At 40.6% G+C, this 19,189-nt stretch overlaps 1 protein-coding gene across 2 annotated transcripts in view; it reads left to right on the plus strand.

The window, feature by feature from the left end:
• The first annotated feature begins 264 nt into the window (after nucleotides 1–264).
• Nucleotides 265–19,189, plus strand: part of PKD2 (polycystin 2, transient receptor potential cation channel) — a 56,621-nt gene continuing 37,696 nt past the window's right edge. The window contains exons 1-2 of one of the 2 annotated variants that reach the window (XM_027597992.2): nucleotides 265–985; nucleotides 8,409–8,522. In XM_027597992.2, the coding sequence (XP_027453793.1) occupies nucleotides 385–985; nucleotides 8,409–8,522 (715 nt within the window). In that variant the 5' untranslated portion in view covers nucleotides 265–384. The remainder of the gene's footprint in view (nucleotides 986–8,408; nucleotides 8,523–19,189) is intronic. The other variant, XM_027597990.2, reaches the window with a different exon arrangement.

The raw sequence follows: 19,189 nt of genomic DNA on the forward strand, positions 1-19,189 counted from the left end.
CAGCTCCACAAGCCCCTTCCCCGCAGACGAGCGGGCGGGGCAGCGAACCCCTCCCTGCCGGAGCCCCTCTACCCGAAGGGAACGTGGGCGCCGGCTCCCGGGCTCCCGCCTCACTTGGAACACGAGCCTGGGCGCAGCTCGCCGACCGCGCGGCCCGCGGGGGCGGATTCCTCGCACCTCCCCCTGCAGCGCGCCGCGGCGGCTGGGAGACGCGAGACGAGGGGGAGGCGGGCCGAGGGGGCGGGCGAGGGACGCGGGACTGCGGGGAGGTCGGGGGCGGGGAGCAGGAGGCGGCGGGCCCCGGGAAGAAAAGAACATGGCTCCTGCAGCGCGCTGCGCCGAGCGCGGCGAAGGGCGAAGGCGCGCGGGGCGCCAGTGACCGCGATGGTGAACTCGAGTCGCGTGCAGCCGCAGCAGCCCGGGGCCCCGAAGCGGTCGCCAGCGTCCCGAGCGGCCGGCCCCGGCCGGCTGATGGCGGGCGGCGCGGCCGTGGGCGCCGGCCTCGGGGCTCCAAGCGGCCTCCGCGAGCAGAGGGGCCTGGAGATCGAGATGGAGCGTATCCGGCAGGCGGCCGCGCGGGACCCCCCGGCCGGAGCCTCAGCGTCCCCCTCTCCTCCGCTCTCGTCGTGCTCGCGGCAGGCTTGGAGCCGTGACAACCCAGGCTTCGAGGCCGAGGAGGAGGAGGAGGAAGAGGAGGTGGAAGGAGAGGAAGGAGGAATGGTGGTGGAGATGGACGTGGAGTGGCGCCCGGGCAGCCGGAGGTCGGCCGCCTCCTCCGCCGTGAGCTCCGTGGGCGCCCGGGGCCGGGGGCTGGGGGGTTACCACGGCACTGGCCACCCGAGCGGGAGGCGGCGCCGGCGAGAGGACCAGGGCCCGCCGAGTCCCAGCCCGGCCGGCGGCGGGGACCCGCTGCATCGCCACCTCCCCCTGGACGGGCAGCCGCCCCGAGTGGCCTGGGCCGAGAGGCTGGTTCGTGGGCTGCGAGGTAAGAGCGCGCGACCCGCAGCTGCTGATGCACAAACCAGAGCTGCGGGCGCCGGCCGGAGCCATCGCCCGCTGTGGGCAGCTTTCCGGGGCTCCACCTCGCATCCCTCCTGTGTCCCCGTCTCCCTTGCAAGCGCGTACCCCACCTCTGCTAATTGTGCTCTACTTCCGGTACCCATGCGGAATTCCACTGCGCCCTTGTTTGTGCAAATTTATGGGATACCTCCTTCTTCTAACAGAAGAAGATGGGTCAGCATATTTTTACCTCTGTATATACGTGAAAGCCGTATTAGAATGAAAGGGTACCTCTGAAGATTTTTTTTCTTGTAGGGGGAAAAAAAGAAAGAATATTCTAATACAACTGAAGGTAGTTGCGCCTGTATATCGGGTCTTCCGTTGGTCTGGATGCCCTCTTACCCCTCATTCCATTCTGGAAAGGGTAACTGTAGTGTTATCCAAGTTGTGGGAGAAGGGTCATTGAGTTATCACGGGTGTTGTTTTGGTGATGTGTGTGGTTGTTTTGGGGAGAGTGAGCTGTTGAGAACACCACAAATAGAATAAAATAGTGTCTATGAAGACAGTTATTTAGCCATTTCTAATCTAGGCGTTTTTCTAAAACAGTTGCAAAGAAAAAGTTAACATTGTTTAAAAAACTCGGTAGTATGGTTTTAAATAGCTAACTTAATGTTCTTTGAAATTCCAACAAAACAGTGAAGTCACCAGATACCAGCTGTGTGTACATGTGTCAGAGTTCAGTGCACCCAACTTTCCAGAGGCAGGAAAGGAATTTTCAAATTTGCCAGGGCCTATTTAGAGGACCCAGATTTTCCAGGAGCAGAGAGGATCCTGTTTTGTGAAGTTTTGTCCAAGGCATCCTTGGAAAAGAGTTGCATTTGCTCTCACATTCGAATTATTTTAATCTCCACTTTTTTAAGAGTTTCCATTCTCCATTCTTTTGAAAGTTTCCCTTCCCTGCTCCTCCCTGTCAGTTTTGCAAATCTTGTACAAAAAATCCAGCTGGTTTTATATAGCAGTGTGATTAAGACCAAGTCAGCCCTACACCCAAATTCCAGTTCTACCACACAGTGGCAAATTGCTTAATCTCTCTGATCCCCAATGTTTGCTTTTCTTAAAAAGAGATAATCATAATACTTTGTTCTTGAGTGGGGAGAATTAAATGAGGTGAAACATGTGAAATGCGTAGCATGTCTCTGACATGTGAGTGCTTCATAAATATAAATTGAATCATAAGTTTTCAACAGTGTGCACTTTTGTACTTCTTTTATGTAAGTGCTTAATCTGTTACTTTGATTCATGTCATGATGGGGAACAAAAGACCCTTTTTTTTCCTCTTTAAATTTTTTATTGTTATGCTAATCACCATACGTTACATCATTAGTTTTTGATGTAGTGTTCCATAAAAGACCCTTTTTGAACAACCTATGTGAGTAAATTAGTAAAGCTTTTTAAGGTTCAAAACTGTATCCAAACAAATTATTTTACATTGTTTTAAGTGTGCTTTAAAAAATATTCACTGAAGTAAGAGAAGTTTTTTACAAGTTAGTGAATAATAATAAATCATGATCCTTTAACCTTCTTTGAATAAACTCAATAATGGAATATAATGAAATGAAATACATATCCTTATATGAGTTTATATACAAGTGTAGTTCTTCACTAATTTTTTATCAAAAAATTTACAATGTATAGGCTCATAGGGAACTTCTAGTCAAACCTTATCAATGGTCTAATTAGTAGGGCAAGAGATGCAGGAAAATGTTAATCTTAGAAAATTTTATAATAAATTTTATTTTATTAAATATATTAAAAATTAAACATATACTTGTCACTTATTAAATAAGTGACATTTGTTGAATAATTAGCACCTCCTATGAAATTAGTACTGAACTAGGTGCTCCCCCACCACCACCACCAAAAAAAAAAAAAAAAAAGAGGTAAAATAGCACCATCACCATTTTCCTATGGATAGAAACCAAGAAAAGTAAAATAAATAACCATGAACGAGTTGTGATTTTTTTCCCTCATGGGATACCAGTGACAAAAATCTGACATGCATTATGTAAGTAGTACCCTAGGATCAGAACAAAAAGTAACTTGCAATTTCTAAAGGTAGGAAAGATTACTCAAGCTTGGAGTGGTCAGGAGCTTCCCTGGAGGTCTCCTGCCTTCGTGATTTTGTACAACTCACTAGGATTCCCCTAGCCGCTGTTCCTCATTTATAAAACGGAGGACTTGAACCTAATCTCCAAAGCCTTTTCTAGCTTCCACATACTCTGTGATGTTCTTTAATGACATGAATCCAAGATGGACAACAAATGGTCCTTTTTGCTCTTTGTACAGTAGATAGATCTATCTCCTTAGCAGGAGTAAGATGGTAAAGAAGAAACGTTTGAGGTCTGGTTGTGGGAAACATGTGTCCAACCACGGAACTGAGAATTTATCCCTAAATATTAGGAAGCAGTTGCAAGTTGTTAACAGGACCAGAAACATGCCGAAAGGTAGTGTTGGTAGGCAGTGTGCTGTGCAGAAAAGCTCGCACAGGGAGGCAGAGAGGCGGAAGGACCATGTAGCAGGCAGCCAGTGAAGAAGTGGTGAAGGTCTGGACCAAAGAAAGTGAAGGATGGCCAAAAGATGTAAAGACTGCCCTCAAACTTAAAGACATCCCCAATAATCTTGTTTGCTTTTTTCTTAGCAAACTCTTTTTAGTGCAAAAATAAAATTTGACACTTTACATAAGTTATCAAATTTTCTGAATTTCCAGAATTGAATGTGTTCTATGGATGTATCAACGTGAAAGTCATCTCCTGTTATTTTAAACATCTATGCTTGGGGTTTGGGGGTTTTGTTTTCCTGGAGAAATCCTAAAGTACTGGCTGTATTGGTCAGGGTGGGCTGGGCTGCTATAACAAATAGATCCCTTCTCTCCCATTCACTTGTTGTATCATCACTGCCCATTTCCAGAAACTTCATCATTTCAAACAGAAACTCTCCCCATTACCACGTTCCCCTTCTCCTGGTATCTTCTATTCTACTTTCTGTCTCTGTGACTTTTTCTAATCTAGGTACATTATATTAGTGGAATCATATAGTGTTTGTCCTTTAGTGTCTGGCCTGTTTCACTTAGCATAATTTTTCAAGGTTTATCCATGTTGTAGCATATATCCAAATTTCGTTCCCTTTGATAAATGAATAATGCTCCATTGTATGTCTGCAACACATTTTTGGTTGCATTATGATTTTGAACAAACAAGATTTTGTATTTCTGTAGCTGTGGGGATTTTTTTGAGGTAGCGTTGCTACTGTGAGGTATGTGGTTAAGGTTATGCTAGTAACAGAATTTGTGCAGTCAGCAAACATTTGTGAGAGTCTCCTTTGTGGTGGACGCTAGGGATACAGAGATGAATAATACAAGGTCCCAACTCTCAAGGAGTTCAGCTTCGTAGGGAAAACAGGTATAAGTAAATAACTGCAACGTGAGGTCTCGGGAATGCAGGGACCCAAAGAAGAGAGGACCAGCTGTATGGGAGGAGGTCGGAGGAAGTGAAACTTGAGTTAACATTTTGAAGGATGAGGAGGGAATTTAAGGAGGGCAAAGTAGCAGAAGTAAGACCATGCAAGCCTATCGCTTATTGGTCCTTTTTCCCCTAGAAAGTTAGAGCTCGTGGAGGCCTCAAGAAGGGGGCTGATATGGTCACATATCAAGCTGAAGATGATTCTAGCAAGAATGCAGAGAATGGAGTGAGGCAGATAGTACTGGTTGGTGGGAGACTAGGTTAGGAGAGGGCTAACTAAGAGACAGGGGTAACAACGGACTGCAACCAGGGCATGTGCACTGGGTTAGAAGGAAGCTGGACTGGAGACAGACAGAAGCCATCAGAATTGTGGACCAGCTCCATGTGAGGGTTAAGAAAAGGGCCTGTTCGAGGGTGAAACCCATGTTTCTGGCTTGTACCACTAACCCATACCGGGCAAGTAGGTTTCTAGACAAAGAAAAAATCTCAGTGTGGGGCATGCTAGTATTAACTGTCTGAGGAATATGCATGTAGAACTGACTGTAAGCTGTGGCATCTGCTTGTCAGTACCTCAGGAGAGGGCCGACTGAGAATTTAAGATTCAGCAGTCAATAACATAAAAGGAAGCAACTGAATATTCTATATTAAATGGGCCAATAGTAGTAAAAAGTCACTTCCCTTTGTAAAGTTGGGCCTGCAGTTCAAATAAGTATTTGGAAGGATTGTATTTGTCTTCCTAAACAAGGCCCACATGTGTCTGAGCACAAAAACCCCGAATTCTTTCATGATAGAAATACAATGAGAATTTGGTTAGGCTATTCACAGTAAAATCGAAGTTCATATGGATTTGGGTGTTTACACTATTGTGAGATTTAGACCAACTAGATGTCAGAAGTAGGACATTTTTCAGAGTTGCACCTGTTTCTGGAGCTATGGACAAGCCTCTTCCAAGTACTTTATGTGCTTTACATATAATATTTCTAATTCCCCAAGGAACCCCACCAAGAGGTACTTTTATCCCATTGTCAGCTGAGGAAAGGGAGGCTCATGACGTTTGATAAGGTCCCACTGTTCATATGTGACTGAGCCCTCAGTTGATCACAGCTGACTCCGAAATTCCACATTGCACCTTGTCATGATCAATGAGTCATGGGGATTTAGTGTACATCAGATGAGACAGGGTTGGTATGAGGCAAATGATCCACACGCAATCTTTTGACCATGGAACTAAAATATTCAGGATGAAATGATAACGATAGCTGGAATTCGTTTCAAAATTGAGAAGAAGTGGGTGAGGGTTTAGATGAATCAGGGTTGGTGTTGAGTTGATAATTGTTGAAGCCAGGCAAGAGATACGTAGGAATTCATTATATCATTCTCTCTGTGATGTTTTTGTGTATTGCAAAATAGTCTTGGAAGTATTTGAACAAGATAGTTGCAAAAATGGCATTTTTCACAATTATTTATGTTTGAGACATCTTTTGTGTTTCAGATTATCCATCTCAGAGTCCCTCTATATTCATATTCATAAGTACCACTGCCTATGGGAATATACACTGTTTAGATGAAGTACTCCAACTTTGGGCTCTGGCATTGACCAAACACCCTCTTAAATATGAGAGAAGCTGGATGTCGTCTGGTGTCCCCCTCATAGCATGTTCTCCCTAATAGCTGGAGACACTTTATGTACTGAGTGTGAGTGCCTGAAATGCTGAGCATGTACTCCCTCCACAGTGAGGACAGTTGTGGGAAAAGACAACAGTTGATTTTGAAGCATGCTGCCATTTTATATCCATTCTTATTCCATCAGCTCTGCTAAACATGGGAAGTAGTTAGCCATAGGACAGCAATTTTTTCTATTTGTAGACATAGCTATTTCTCACTCAGCAGAATGTAAAGAGGTCCCCGTGTCCTAAGACAGACCCTACATATACACCCAGTGGGGAAATTGGATGAAATTTTGAAGGTGATAAATATTTGAGGAAGTAGATAATTTAGAAAGTCAATGAAATCATAAAGTATATTATATAAAAATATAAATAAGGGAACTTTGTTTCTTTTTACTTGAAATGTTTCATTCGAGGGCTAGAATTAAATTGCCATAGACCGTTGCACATTTAGCTTGAATAAAATTTGATGGGAGTTTGGTTTTTCTATTGATAGGTCAAGCAATACCATTTGTAAATATTAAGAACCATGACTACTCCTTAGTGCATAATTGTTTATAAACCATGGGAAAGAGTGAAATCACTGACTAAGTGAGGCAAGACAACAATCTTTCCTGATGATAAAGAGACTAGTCATCTCCACTTACGTGTATGTTTTAGGCCTGGTCTCCAAAAGAAATATAACCAAAGAAATAGTGTGATTGCATCCAGGGCTACTGAGCCTAATACTTGGCTGCCTCTGTGTTATTCTGATTGTAATTTTCCATGTCATCTAAATTTGTAATAATTTTTAAATATGATAGAGTTTCAGTGAACAAACATTCTGGTTGCCGCATTTCTTCTGCGTGAGTAATTCCCTGACCACTACCAGATCTTGGCAGAAGCAGACCTGGTCATAAGTCATGCTCCACTTTACATGTGCTGAAACCTATGATACGTAACACAGTGTCTTTGAATTCAGATGCTGATTTTCCTAAAGGAAATTTGGGAGAAAAAAAAGAAAAGGAAACGAAATACCCAAATTTAGGAGTAGAATTAATGTATTATTATAAGACTTAAAAAATACATAAACACTGGTGATGGAGTCATTTCCGTGAAGTAAAAGCCTCGATGCCATTTTCCCCTGTCCTCTCTGTGGCTTGATGGTGGCTTAAGTGGCTATGTGAGTTTCAGTGATTGATGGCATTGAAGTCTGTGGAATAAACGTGTGAGGCAGAATGCCGGGGCCAGGTTGGCTGCCATTCACAAGCCGACCTAATCTAACTGAAAGGATTGAGAAGTTTGTCCTTTTTGGCAAACGTGAAGGCTCTTCCAAGTAGCCAGCAATGTGATTTTACCACACTGTTCATTAATGGGGGTTTTGGATGGCCACCATGTCTGTCTGCTGAGCGAGTCCAAAACTGTGGTCACTGCCTCCAGCAAGCTCATGGAGGGTTATGTCATCCCCACTCAGCCAGCCCAACACTTTTTCCATCTGCTAAAATATGGAACATGGCTGCTGATTTTATTCTTTCTCCAAAGAGAGAAAGAAGTTGGACGATTGTTGCATTTAACTTAAAGACGATATGTCAGTTAGCATTTTTCAAATCTGTTAAGCTAAGCATGTTTAGAGTAGTCAGTCAGCATTGAGTTTCTTAAAGGAGAGAGATGGTACAGAGTAGCAAGATTTTGTGCCAGCGGACATTTCCATAGTGAAATGATGCTCCATCCAGGCTTTCTTTTCATCAGGGGTGATCCAAAAGGTGTCATGTGCCATAGAGTTACATCATGTCCTAACTAGGTTTAGTAAGAGGATAATTGCCAGATTGTGTCCTCCCCCACACAGGAAGAGCAGATGTGTGTGTGCACAGTTATTTAATATGTTCTTCTGGGGTGCCCTCATTTCCTGTTCTCTTTATAAATTTTTACTAAGACATTTTCTGATGGGATTTGGAGTTTAGACAATGATCAGATTGTCGCCTTGTGTTTTGTACATCTGGGGGGGACAGTAGAGGCTGATGTATTCTTAAATAAAAGGCACTCCTGCTAAAACAATTTCTTAGTTACATTCAGAGCATGCTAAAAAAAAATATATATATATATATAAATATATATATATATACACACACATATATATATATATACACAGAATTCCCCCTAAAGGTTATACTATTTAATGTTTCTTCTTTGCCATTCATGAGATTTTTAAAAATAAAGTGTCATACTTTTCATTATTATTTTAAAGGTCTCTGGGGAACAAGACTCATGGAAGAAAGCAACACTAACCGAGAGAAGTATCTTAAAAGTGTTTTACGGGAGCTGGCCACATACCTCCTTTTTCTCATAGTCTTGTGCATTTGTAAGTAGAACATTTCTTCCTACTAAAGGAAAAGTTTTGAAAATATTTGACCTGTCAAAACCATAATTGAAAGGAATTGTATATGCATCAGAAGGGTTCATTCAGAAGCTCTCTGTTTTCAATTTCAGTTTAGAATTTGGTAAAGCTCTCCTCTCTCCTCTGGTAAAAATTCATTAAAATTCAGCGTTATCTGATTGACCAGTTCATTGTCAGCCATGACCATTTTCACTATGAGATGCATGTGGCAACCTGCCAGATATCAAAAAACCAAGTAAAAGGATTTTTTTTATTAGATTTCCTGATAAAGGGGCGCCTGGGTGGCTCGGTCATTAAGTGTCTGCCTTCAGCTCAGGTCATGATCTCGGGGTCCTAGGATCAAGCCCCACATTGGGCTCGCTGCTCGGCGGGCAGCCTGCTTCTCCCTCTCCCACTCTCCCTGCTTGTGTTCCCTCTCTCGCTGTCTCTCTCTGTCAAATAAATAAATAAAATCTTTAAGAAAAAAAAAAGATTTTCTGAAAAATACACTGTCACTATTTTTACATCAATTAACGTGAAGTCTATCTATCTAATGTAGAAATTATTTTCAGCAAAATGACGTTCAAAGTTTAACGTTCAGGAAATACAAATAATGTCTCCTAATATTGCTTTTATGGATATATATATATAAGTCCCATTCTTTTGGATCTGGATGTGTTTCCTGTGTGGGTTCCTTCATTCTAATTCCTAATGTCTTCCAAATCTTCGGTAATCACCGGCCTTGTACTCTACAGGAAACTTAGGGCAGACTCATCTGTTTCTTCTTCCTCTCTTCTTTCAGTATGTCTGTGCATCCCCTGGGAAGGGAGGGGACTCAAGCCTTAGCCAGGACAAGTCTTAAAAATCATTTGCTTTGAAGTCCAGAAAGTCTTAGACAACGGATTGATGTTCTGAATCAAAGGGTACTGGGTGATGGGAGTTCTGTCCTCTTCTCTCGAAAGGTCTTTGTGAGAACAGGCAAGGAAGCAGCTTTATGACAACCAGGACCTCTTACGATACTCCTGGGAAAGGACTTCCTTCATATAGTGTACACTTAGAAAGGCTTAAAAAACTAACACCACATCTTAAAAAGAGTCCCCTTCTTTGTTTATGGAGAGAATCAAAATTTATCAATGATTTAATAAGGCCATTCTCATTACATTAAAATTGACCACCTTGAATTTAACTGACTAGGTACAAAAAGCTCTCTGAAAAACATTTTTAAAATTTATTAGATTTATAAAAAAAATTTTTTTAAACTTGTAAGTTGAACATAAAGGATTGAGGAAACACATTTCCATATTTATAATTTTAAGAAATTGAATATTGATTTGTTTACTATCCCCACACACAGTTTTTTATTAATACTTGTAAGCTCTTAATGAGCTTTAACAGGGAATGACGACTTTTTGCATTTTCTGAGACTTTGCCAATCCACGTGGGAACTTAAGGAAAAAAAAGATATTTAAGCTAGAATGTATGTATGTGTGAGTAATGTCCATTTTCTTTATTTTTTTTCTGTTATTTATTTAAGAGGGAATGTCATTACTTTTTACAACATTCTATCTAAGATAGAAATGCTGAAAAAGTAGAAAAGATCTATTCATTATGTTAAAAGTTGTAAAGCCAGAGATGTGATATTTTTTTTATGTTCTAAGCTGTTAGAGCTTAGAATACTGAAGTAGAGTTTGCTCCCTGCATAGGCGCTTAAATATTAAACTACACTGGCCTTAAATATTAACAGATTGATTAGAATCATTATTAAGATTTTTTCAAGCATGACACAGACACATACATACGTATATATTTCTTATGCAAAATATAAGTACCCCTATAAGTACGTTTAGGTTTTCGGTGGCCCCCCCAAATTGCTTGAGCATCAGAATCACCAAGAGAATTTTTTTTAAATTACAGTTTGCCCAGATCTGCTAAATCTGAGCCTTCCAGAGGTGGCCCAGGGAAGCAAGTGTTCCTATGCACTGACAAGTTTGGGAACTAGGCCAGATAAATAAACTGAATAGCTAGAGTTCTAGGAAACATGCCTTACTTAAGTCATATAATTAGTGTTTTCTTATTGATTTTGGAATTTAATGCTTTCTGTTCTTTTTCACACTCACCACTTTTTTCTTATATCAGTAGCTGCATATTTTACAGAGGCCAAGTTTTATTTTCAGAAACTGTAGAATCTCTGGCTAGGAAGGGATCTTAGCAACCATATGATCAAACCTCCATGGAATGCTAAAATTCCCCCTGCAGCATCCCTCTCAAATGGTCAGTCCTCCTGTGTCTGATTGAGCAAGAGTTCCAGGTTAAAGGACTGACTTCTTTGAAATAGTTCATTCTGTTTCTCTATGGCTATGTTAGAAAGTTCTTCCTTATATGACGCCAAGTCTAACCTGTCAGATTTCCTCCCCTAGCTCTCCCCCTCCAAGCCCACCTATACCAAGTACCTTTTCCATGTTCTTCTCCAATTTAGCCCATCAGAAGTTTGGAGACAGACATTCAGTCTTCCTTAAGTCTTCTCCAGGTTAAACCTTTCTGGTTTCTTTCACTGTTGATCATGTAATTGGAGACATGCATTTGAGTCCCCATGTGATAGAAACTCCCTCCAGCACATGTTCCGTTTATCAGGTCCCTTTGAAGGCACAGTAGGGGCCTCATGATGAAAGAGTGGGAAAGTGGCACCATAGGTGTCCTCAGTCAGATACACAGCGGTGGCTCATGCCTCCTCCCATCACCTGATTCTTCACATAAATGATTCTTCAGTCTCTTCACAAAAAACTATAAAGCAATGTGTCCCCCAACTAATACATGAACACTTTTTCCTGGAACATAGTAGAGAACTTCCCTTTCAGCTGTGTTAAATTTCATCTCATTCAGTTCATCTGTTGAAATTTTTTTGGATCTAGATTCATTCATCTTACATATCAGTTGTTCCTCTTGGCTTCTTCACTGGATCAACAGAGTTGATACCATCCATGTCCTTATCCTGATTAATTAATAAATCAAAAAAGATTGGTCTAACAACATCTTCCATTAGTCAAGAGTTCTCTGAGTTCACTGAATTATATTATCATCTAGCTCAGACTGTTCAAGAAATAGGATAATAAGGATAATAAATAGGAAATAACGCCTGGATGGCTTCGTGGTTAAGCGTCTGCCTTCGGCTCAGGTCATGATCCCGGGGTCCTGGGATTGAGCCCCGCATCGGGCTCCCTGCTCAGCGGGAAGCCTGCTTCTCCCTCTCCCACTCCCCCTGCTTGTGTTCCCTCTCTTGCTGTCTCTCTGGCTGTCAAATGAATAAATAAAATCTTTAAAAAAAAAAAGAAAGAAATAGGATAATAAGAAAGACTTTTTCAAATGCCTGTCAGAATAACTCCACCATTCCTCTGCTCTTAGCTGGTGACCGAGTTAAAAATGAACATTATGAGGATAAGCGGACATGATTTACTCCTAACAAAGCCTTACTGGCTCCTAGTGATTGAGCCCTTTCCCATTGCTCAAAAACCATCTTTTTAACTACTAGTTTTAAAATCTTGCCAGCAATATCAATATCAAATGACCAATAATATCAAGCGTATTACTCTGTGGGTAAATGAGATAATGTACTTAGCCGTATGCCTTGCATATTGGAAGCTCTTGATATGAAGTAGATAGGGTTCTGGAAGGCAGTTGGCATAGTAGGAAAAGTATAGATTTTTTTGCATCAGCAGAGATCTGAGTTCAAATCCCAGCTCCACTACTTGTATACTAGGTAAGCTTGAGCAAGTTATTTAGCCTTTCTGAGCCCTTGTTTTCTCATCTGTGAAATACTTATTTTGAAAGATTTTGTGGAACGCCTGGGTGGCTCAATCAGTTATGGGTCTGCCTTCAGCTCAGGTCATGATCTCAGGGTCCTGGGATCGAGCCCTGAGTTGTCGGGCTCCCTGCTCAGCGGGGAGTCTGCATCTCCCTCTCCCTCTGCCTCTTCTCCCCCTGCCCGTGCTCTCACTCATTCTCTCTCTCTCAAATAAATAAATAAAATCTTAAAAAAAAAAAGAAATATTTTCTGACGATTGGGATTAATATACCAAAAAATCCTAGGATACTGTCTGTCATGTAAAGAATAGTAAGAGCAAAATTCTTCCCAGAGATAGTTGACAATGGTTGAGTTGTTTCATCAGTAGGTTCTAAAAACTATAGGTTCGAATTGTTTGGACATTCATTTGAAGCAACTAAGTGCCCATCAATACCTATTTTCTATCTTATCAGTGTTAGTTCTCAGCCCCTGTGTCTTTAAAATTAGTCTACTTAACCCAGAGGAGAGAAATGACATGGGAACTAGGTAATCCCACTTTCTCTATAATTTAGAATTTATTCTCACTTGAAACCTAAGGTTGCTATGAATCCACCATCAAAGTACGTACTTATATTATGGGTTACAGTTATAAAGAGCCACAGAATTTCTTTGTGTGACTTAGATGCTGAACTTAAAGAAGGGGATTAATGGTATTGTTAAAGATCTTTGGAAAAACCAAATGAAATCTTTGGTGAATCTATGATAAAAATACAATTGCCTCTTCTTTTTTCTGCTCTCTCCATTAAAATTTCTCAAGTTTCCTGTTTAAACATAATAATGGAAATCATAAAGAAAAGTTGGTAGAGTTAGCATCATAGAAATTTGGTATTTCTATATGTCAAAAAAAAAAGACAAGATTAAAAGGCAGAAAATTCTCAAGAATACTTAGAAGAAACATTACAAAGGATTAACATTTTAACCCATATATAACCCACAAAGCACTGGGAAAAATACCAAGGCCTCAGTAAATATTTTACGGAGTAGAAAATATAACGTATTTCACAGAGTAGAAAATGTCATCAATTAGATTAAGAAAGTCTTTAACTTTAAACTCACCAGTGTCCAAAGAAGTCATGAAACTGGAGAAATGAACAACACAATCATAATACAGCATGATGTGTCCTAGGATAGGAAGAGCTCTTATATGAAGAAGTCCATGTGTCTCCATCTCTTTATCTCTGGAAGAAGGCTTTGCTTTGTATTCTAAAAAAGAAATGAATAGTATCAAATCAACATGTTGTATACCTTAAACTTATAAAATATGACAAGTCAATTATATCTCAATAAAAAATGAATATTTTATTTTACTTGTAAAAACCTTGCAAAGATGGTTATCTAATCTAAAGATAGTTTTCCTAATTGCAAGAGAATTCATGCAGATGAACTGTTGATAACTAGATCAAGGAAGTCAAAGTCCGTGGGTTAATCATCACATTGGTGGGAAGCTAATTCAATTTCCGGTGGCAAACATTCCAACAGCTTGCCACAGCAAACACATTCAGTCTGAAGATCACAGCTTGCAGCCCACGGAAAGTAACTTTTAAAGACTGCCTGTGGCTGGAAAGCTCTCTGTCCTTTTCAATAGAACAAAACTACAATGACAAGAAATATATGTTCTTGCATAAATACTAATTTAAACATGGCCTGCGTTCCATGTGCATAGCTTTCTCTTCTTTATGTCTTTGTGATAACATATATAAATATTACACATCTTTCTCTCTTGTTTCAGATGACAAAGTAATAACCAGCTCAGTATGGGCACTCACAAAAGCACTTGTGTCAACAGACTTTATCCCTCAAAGATTTCCATCACAGTGTTACTTATAATTTCCTTCAAATTTTAACCAAAACTAGATTAAAATATTTGGAGGTTTTAATAACTTTAATTCACCTCTCTTGTTTATTCTGCTGTCTCACTTCTACCTCTTGAAAGGCCTCACCAGAGTTGCTTAGGGTCCTCTTAATTGCTAAATGTTATGGGCTCTTTTCAGGCTTTCTCTGGCATTTGCTCCTATGGCATTTGGCTTTCTAGAAGCTTCTCTTTGGCTTCCAGGACTCCCTCTCTTCCTGTGTTTCTTCTTGCTCTATTCACTTTCTTAGTTTTTTTCTTTATGAAACGTGTTTAGCCAGTGTATTCTCCGCAATTGAGTCTTCGGTTTTCTCTTCAGGTGATCTTTTCCACAGCTTCAACTGGTACTTGATGCTGGTGACTCCAAGTGCCCCTAGACCTAGCTCATGAACTACAAACCTTGTGCCAACCTCTACCAGGCATCTCCACTGGTGTATCTCCCAGGCATCTCATCCTTAACGTTCCTAACCCCACACTCATCTTCCTTCCCATCCAAACTTGCTTCATTCATGTTCTCTCTCTGGGCTCATGTTAACATCACCCACATGATGCCTCTCTCCAAAGCTGGGCATCACTCTAGATGCTTTCCCTCATTCTTCTCACATGGTCATTCCACCTACTTCTTCCTCTTTGGTGCCTCTCATATCTGTCTTCCTTCATATATCGCTCTTTTCCCTATTTTAACCTTTATCATCTCTATCCTGGATTATTCATTTATTCATACATTCAACTGTTCAGTAAGTTAATTAAAAACAGATTTAGGCCCTGCCCTGAAATGTGGAAGTGATATGAAAGAAAACAGATGGGGACGAGGATTCCCCTACAGAGAAGGCCTCTCTGAGGCCTAAATCAAGAGTGGGAGCCCGTCAGATGAAGAGAACTGCATGAGTGAAGTTTCTGAGGCAGGAAAGAGCTCAGAACATTCTGGAAGCTGAGTGAAGACAATTACTAGAGAGAGTGCCATCAGATGAGGATGGAAAGGTGGTCAGGGGCCAGACCCTATAGGTCTGGTAGGCTTTGGTTAGGGGTTTAGAGGGGGAGGCTGGGATTTTAAGTAGGGGAGTGACAAGATTTATTTAAATTTTAAGATGACTCAAACGCCATTAGACCACATATTGGTTGGAATCTTTTTAGATCTTTTAGTAGTACTCCCAGGCACTGCCTCCAGGCTGCTCTGAAACCAGATTAACCCAGGTCACTCTCCCATTTAACATACTATCATCACCTCACTTTCAAGATTAAGTTTAAAATCGTTACATAATAAAGTGCACTTCATTACTCCGTCTTTGCTTACTTCTTCAGACCTGCCACTCCCTATGAACACCTGTTATTTCAACCACATCAAGCCACTGTGAGTCTCAAAAAGGCCTTGGCCTAGGCTGTCACCTCTTCTTGGTCTGTTCAGTTCTTCCTCAATGCTCAAGAGGCAGATCCATCGAGAAGCCTTTATCCACCAACCCTTCCCCTGAGCTCTGCTGAGGTCCCGGGCCCACCTCAGTCACTGCACTCCTCACCCTGGATTGTCAGACTAGTTCATGCATCCGTGTCCCTCAGCACAGGGAGGGAGAAAGGGGTGCTGTTGGGCACATCTCAGAGATGCCACATAGATGTTCTTACTAAATGTTGACAGCTTCGCCCATTCTCATTCTCTGTTGACTAGTACTTCTTGCTCACTAACCCAGAACTATTCCTAGTGTGCCAACTCGAAGAGTTCAAGCCTAATCATTCTTTGATTTATGTGTATCGCTTTGCATTTGGCACTTTTCATTTATAGAGTCTATTCAAATATCTGATCTTATTTTATCTCTACCGTGTTTCTGTGAGGATGTGGGACAGCACAGAGCCTGCAAAAGAGTTCGACTTCCTGGTCAGGATGATGGCTTTCCTTTGTGGCAGATGGCCTTGGAATACTGGATTCTACTCTCTTTACATCTGGTATTTATATTTGTGTGGCAGCTTTGATTTCCTCTTTGGCCCAAGAGTTATGAAAAGGAAAAACAATTTTTCATTTTGAGATGGCTTGGTTTTATCTGTGTTTGCTTAATCCTTTTAAAATTAATTTTCTGGGCGCGCCTGGGTGGCTCAGCCGTTAAGCGTCTGCCTTTGGCTCCGGTCATGATCCCAGGGTCCTAGGATCGAGCCCCGCATCGGGCTCCCTGCTCAGTGGGAAGCCTGCTTCTCCCTCCCCCACTCCCACTGCTTGTGTTCCTGCTCTTGCTAACTCTCTCTCTGTCAAATAAATAAATAAAATCTTAAAAAAAAAATTTAATTTTCTACATTTGTGGTTTTTAAAATATTGCTTCTTTGGTTTTTATGGGGGATTTTTTGTTATTTTCTGTGTTTCTGTTTGTCTTGTTACATTGGAAAATTCTTTGCTTTTTATTCTAACAATTTGGAGATTTTATAGTACAGTCATCTTTATTTGTTTTTAGTCTTTGAGCCTACATTTTTTCAACAATATTAAGGATAAAATAGTATCCATTTCCATTTTAAAATGAGTGTTTTTAAGATAGCTTTATATATATTTCATGCTGATTAGTTGGTGATGCTGTGATAATATTTTTTGTTCTGGCTTATTTTGTGGAAAAGGGAACTTGGAAGTTAAGACAAGGACTATATAGTAGAAGAAATATATACACAGACGTATACCTGTCCTTTACCTCATATTTTTTAACATTCTCCTTTCTGTTCCTCATTTAAGGTTATCTATTTAATCCTGTAGTTTTTTTCTTTATGATTCAGCTCATTTAAAGAATGAATGCTACCTTCCAAGTGGGCTTTCTCCATCAGGGACTGAAGAGAAAATGATGATATACAGTCTTGTATTTCTATTGCATTTGACATCGTGCAGAATGTCTTCACATACATTTCTCCCACTGAACTATGCAGAAGCCCTAGATGTTATTTTTAAGATTTCATTTATTTATTTATTTGTCAGAGAGAGAGCACATAAGTAGGGGGAACAGCAGAGGCAGAGGGAGAAGCAGGCTCCCTGCTGAGCAAAGAGCCCGATGCAATGCAGGACTCAATCCCAGGACCCTGGGATCATGACCTGAGCCGAAGGCAGCTGCTTAACCGACTGAGCCACCCAGGCATCCCGCTCTAGATGTTATTATACCCACTTTCTTGTTGATGAAACTCAAGCTCAGATAAGTATTTGTCTGAGATCCCAAGACACCAAGACCCACTATCATGACCACGGAGGCAGACATTCTAGGTGAAGCAAAGCTGAAACTCAAACCCAAATCATTCTGCTTCCAAATCCCAGGGGTCCTTTAGCTACAACCTAGGTGGACTCATGGTGTAGGTGATTCCGGGAGTGTAAGGAGCTACCACTCAAAGATATCCCATGGACTAGCCCAGGGCCTGGCCCAAGGGAGGGACTGAGTTAATATTTGCTGATTGAATGTGTTAGAATAATCATCCCTTTAAAGCTAGATGACGTTGTTTCTCTGGATGTCCAACAGATGGTGCTAAATAGCTAAGGGAATGCATCACTTCCCTTTTAGTGAAGCCATGAAATTTCATACAGGTCCTGAGAATTTCAAAAGCAATCGATATTAAAAATATAGGAAAACAAAAGAGTTACAATTTATCTTATTTTATTTTTTTATTATGTTCAATTAACCAACATATAGTACATCATTAGTTTTTGATGTATCGTTCATCGATTCTTTAGCTGTGTATAATACCCAGTGCTCATCACAACACGTGCCCTCCTTAATACCCATCTTCTGTAACCCTCAGTTTGTTTCCTGAAGTCCAGAGTCTCTCATGGTTTGTTTAAGAGTTAAATTTTTAATCAGTGGCTAAAATTTTTATATGTATGCATATAGAACTAGCATATTTATAAATCAAAACATTTAAATCATTTGTTATAATTCTTTTTAAACAAAAAAAAAACCCACAGGTGAAAAATTTAGAATGATCTATATTAATTAATCCAGAGCAAATTCTAATTTCAAGTTAATTGAAAAAACCAGCTTCATAATTATTTATTAGGTTCTGGGGACCCCTTCACTACTCCTCTAGCATCGTATCAGCTTTGTTTCCTCAGCTGTCTCTGGATCCACAGAAAGCTTTCCTAGAGCTCATAGTACCTTGTCCATTCCTCTGTAGGAGTTGAGTGGGCAGTGCTGTTCTCAGGGAAACTTACTGGCTTTTCTTCTTGACAGAGATCACACCTTGCTTGTCTTCATAAGCACTTTGTCCCATAAATATGAATGGATTAAAAGTCTAAACCCTTAACTCTGGCCCAATATAGTTTTGAGAGGTGGCAGGTCATGTAACACTTGAAGAGGAATTTCTTATGCTAATTTGTGGGTCGTAGAGGACAGGTGAGGGAGCCTAACTAAGGGGATGGGAAAAATGTTCCTTCCCCTCCAGATAGAGCACATAAGCCTCGTAACTCTGTGTATTTATTGATCCATTGACTGCTTGAGGTGGACTTTAAAACACACTTGTGTTTGAATCACTGTTATCTACTCTTTTTTTTTTAATCTTTAACAGTTTATTTCAATATCTGTGGCTGTGCAAAAGTCAAGACAATACTGGAGTAGGAAGGATCAATAGAAAAAAGTGTTGTATTCATTTTAAGCCATGGCCCGCTATACTGGAATACTATCAAGTGTTTTGTTCCTTGCCCCTCACAGAGTTGGTATTTAGCAGACAGCTTCTCAGAAAATAGATGCTAAATAATGCTTGGTCATTAAACTGAAGATTAGAAGTACTTGTTTTGAGGTTAGTAGTATCTAATTAACAGAATTGTTGTAAGGACTAATTGTGGGACCAAACAAGTACTGAATGCCCTATGAAAAAATTCACTTTTATTGTACATTTATGAAAAATTTTTTTATTATGTTAATCACCATGCATTACATCATTAGTTTTTGATGTAGTGTTCCATGATTCATTGTTTGCGTATAACACCCGGTGCCCCATTCAGTACGTGCCCCCTTTAATACC

The sequence above is a fragment of the Zalophus californianus genome, chromosome 2 (genome assembly GCF_009762305.2).
Source record: "Zalophus californianus isolate mZalCal1 chromosome 2, mZalCal1.pri.v2, whole genome shotgun sequence".
Lineage (NCBI taxonomy): Eukaryota > Metazoa > Chordata > Mammalia > Carnivora > Otariidae > Zalophus > Zalophus californianus.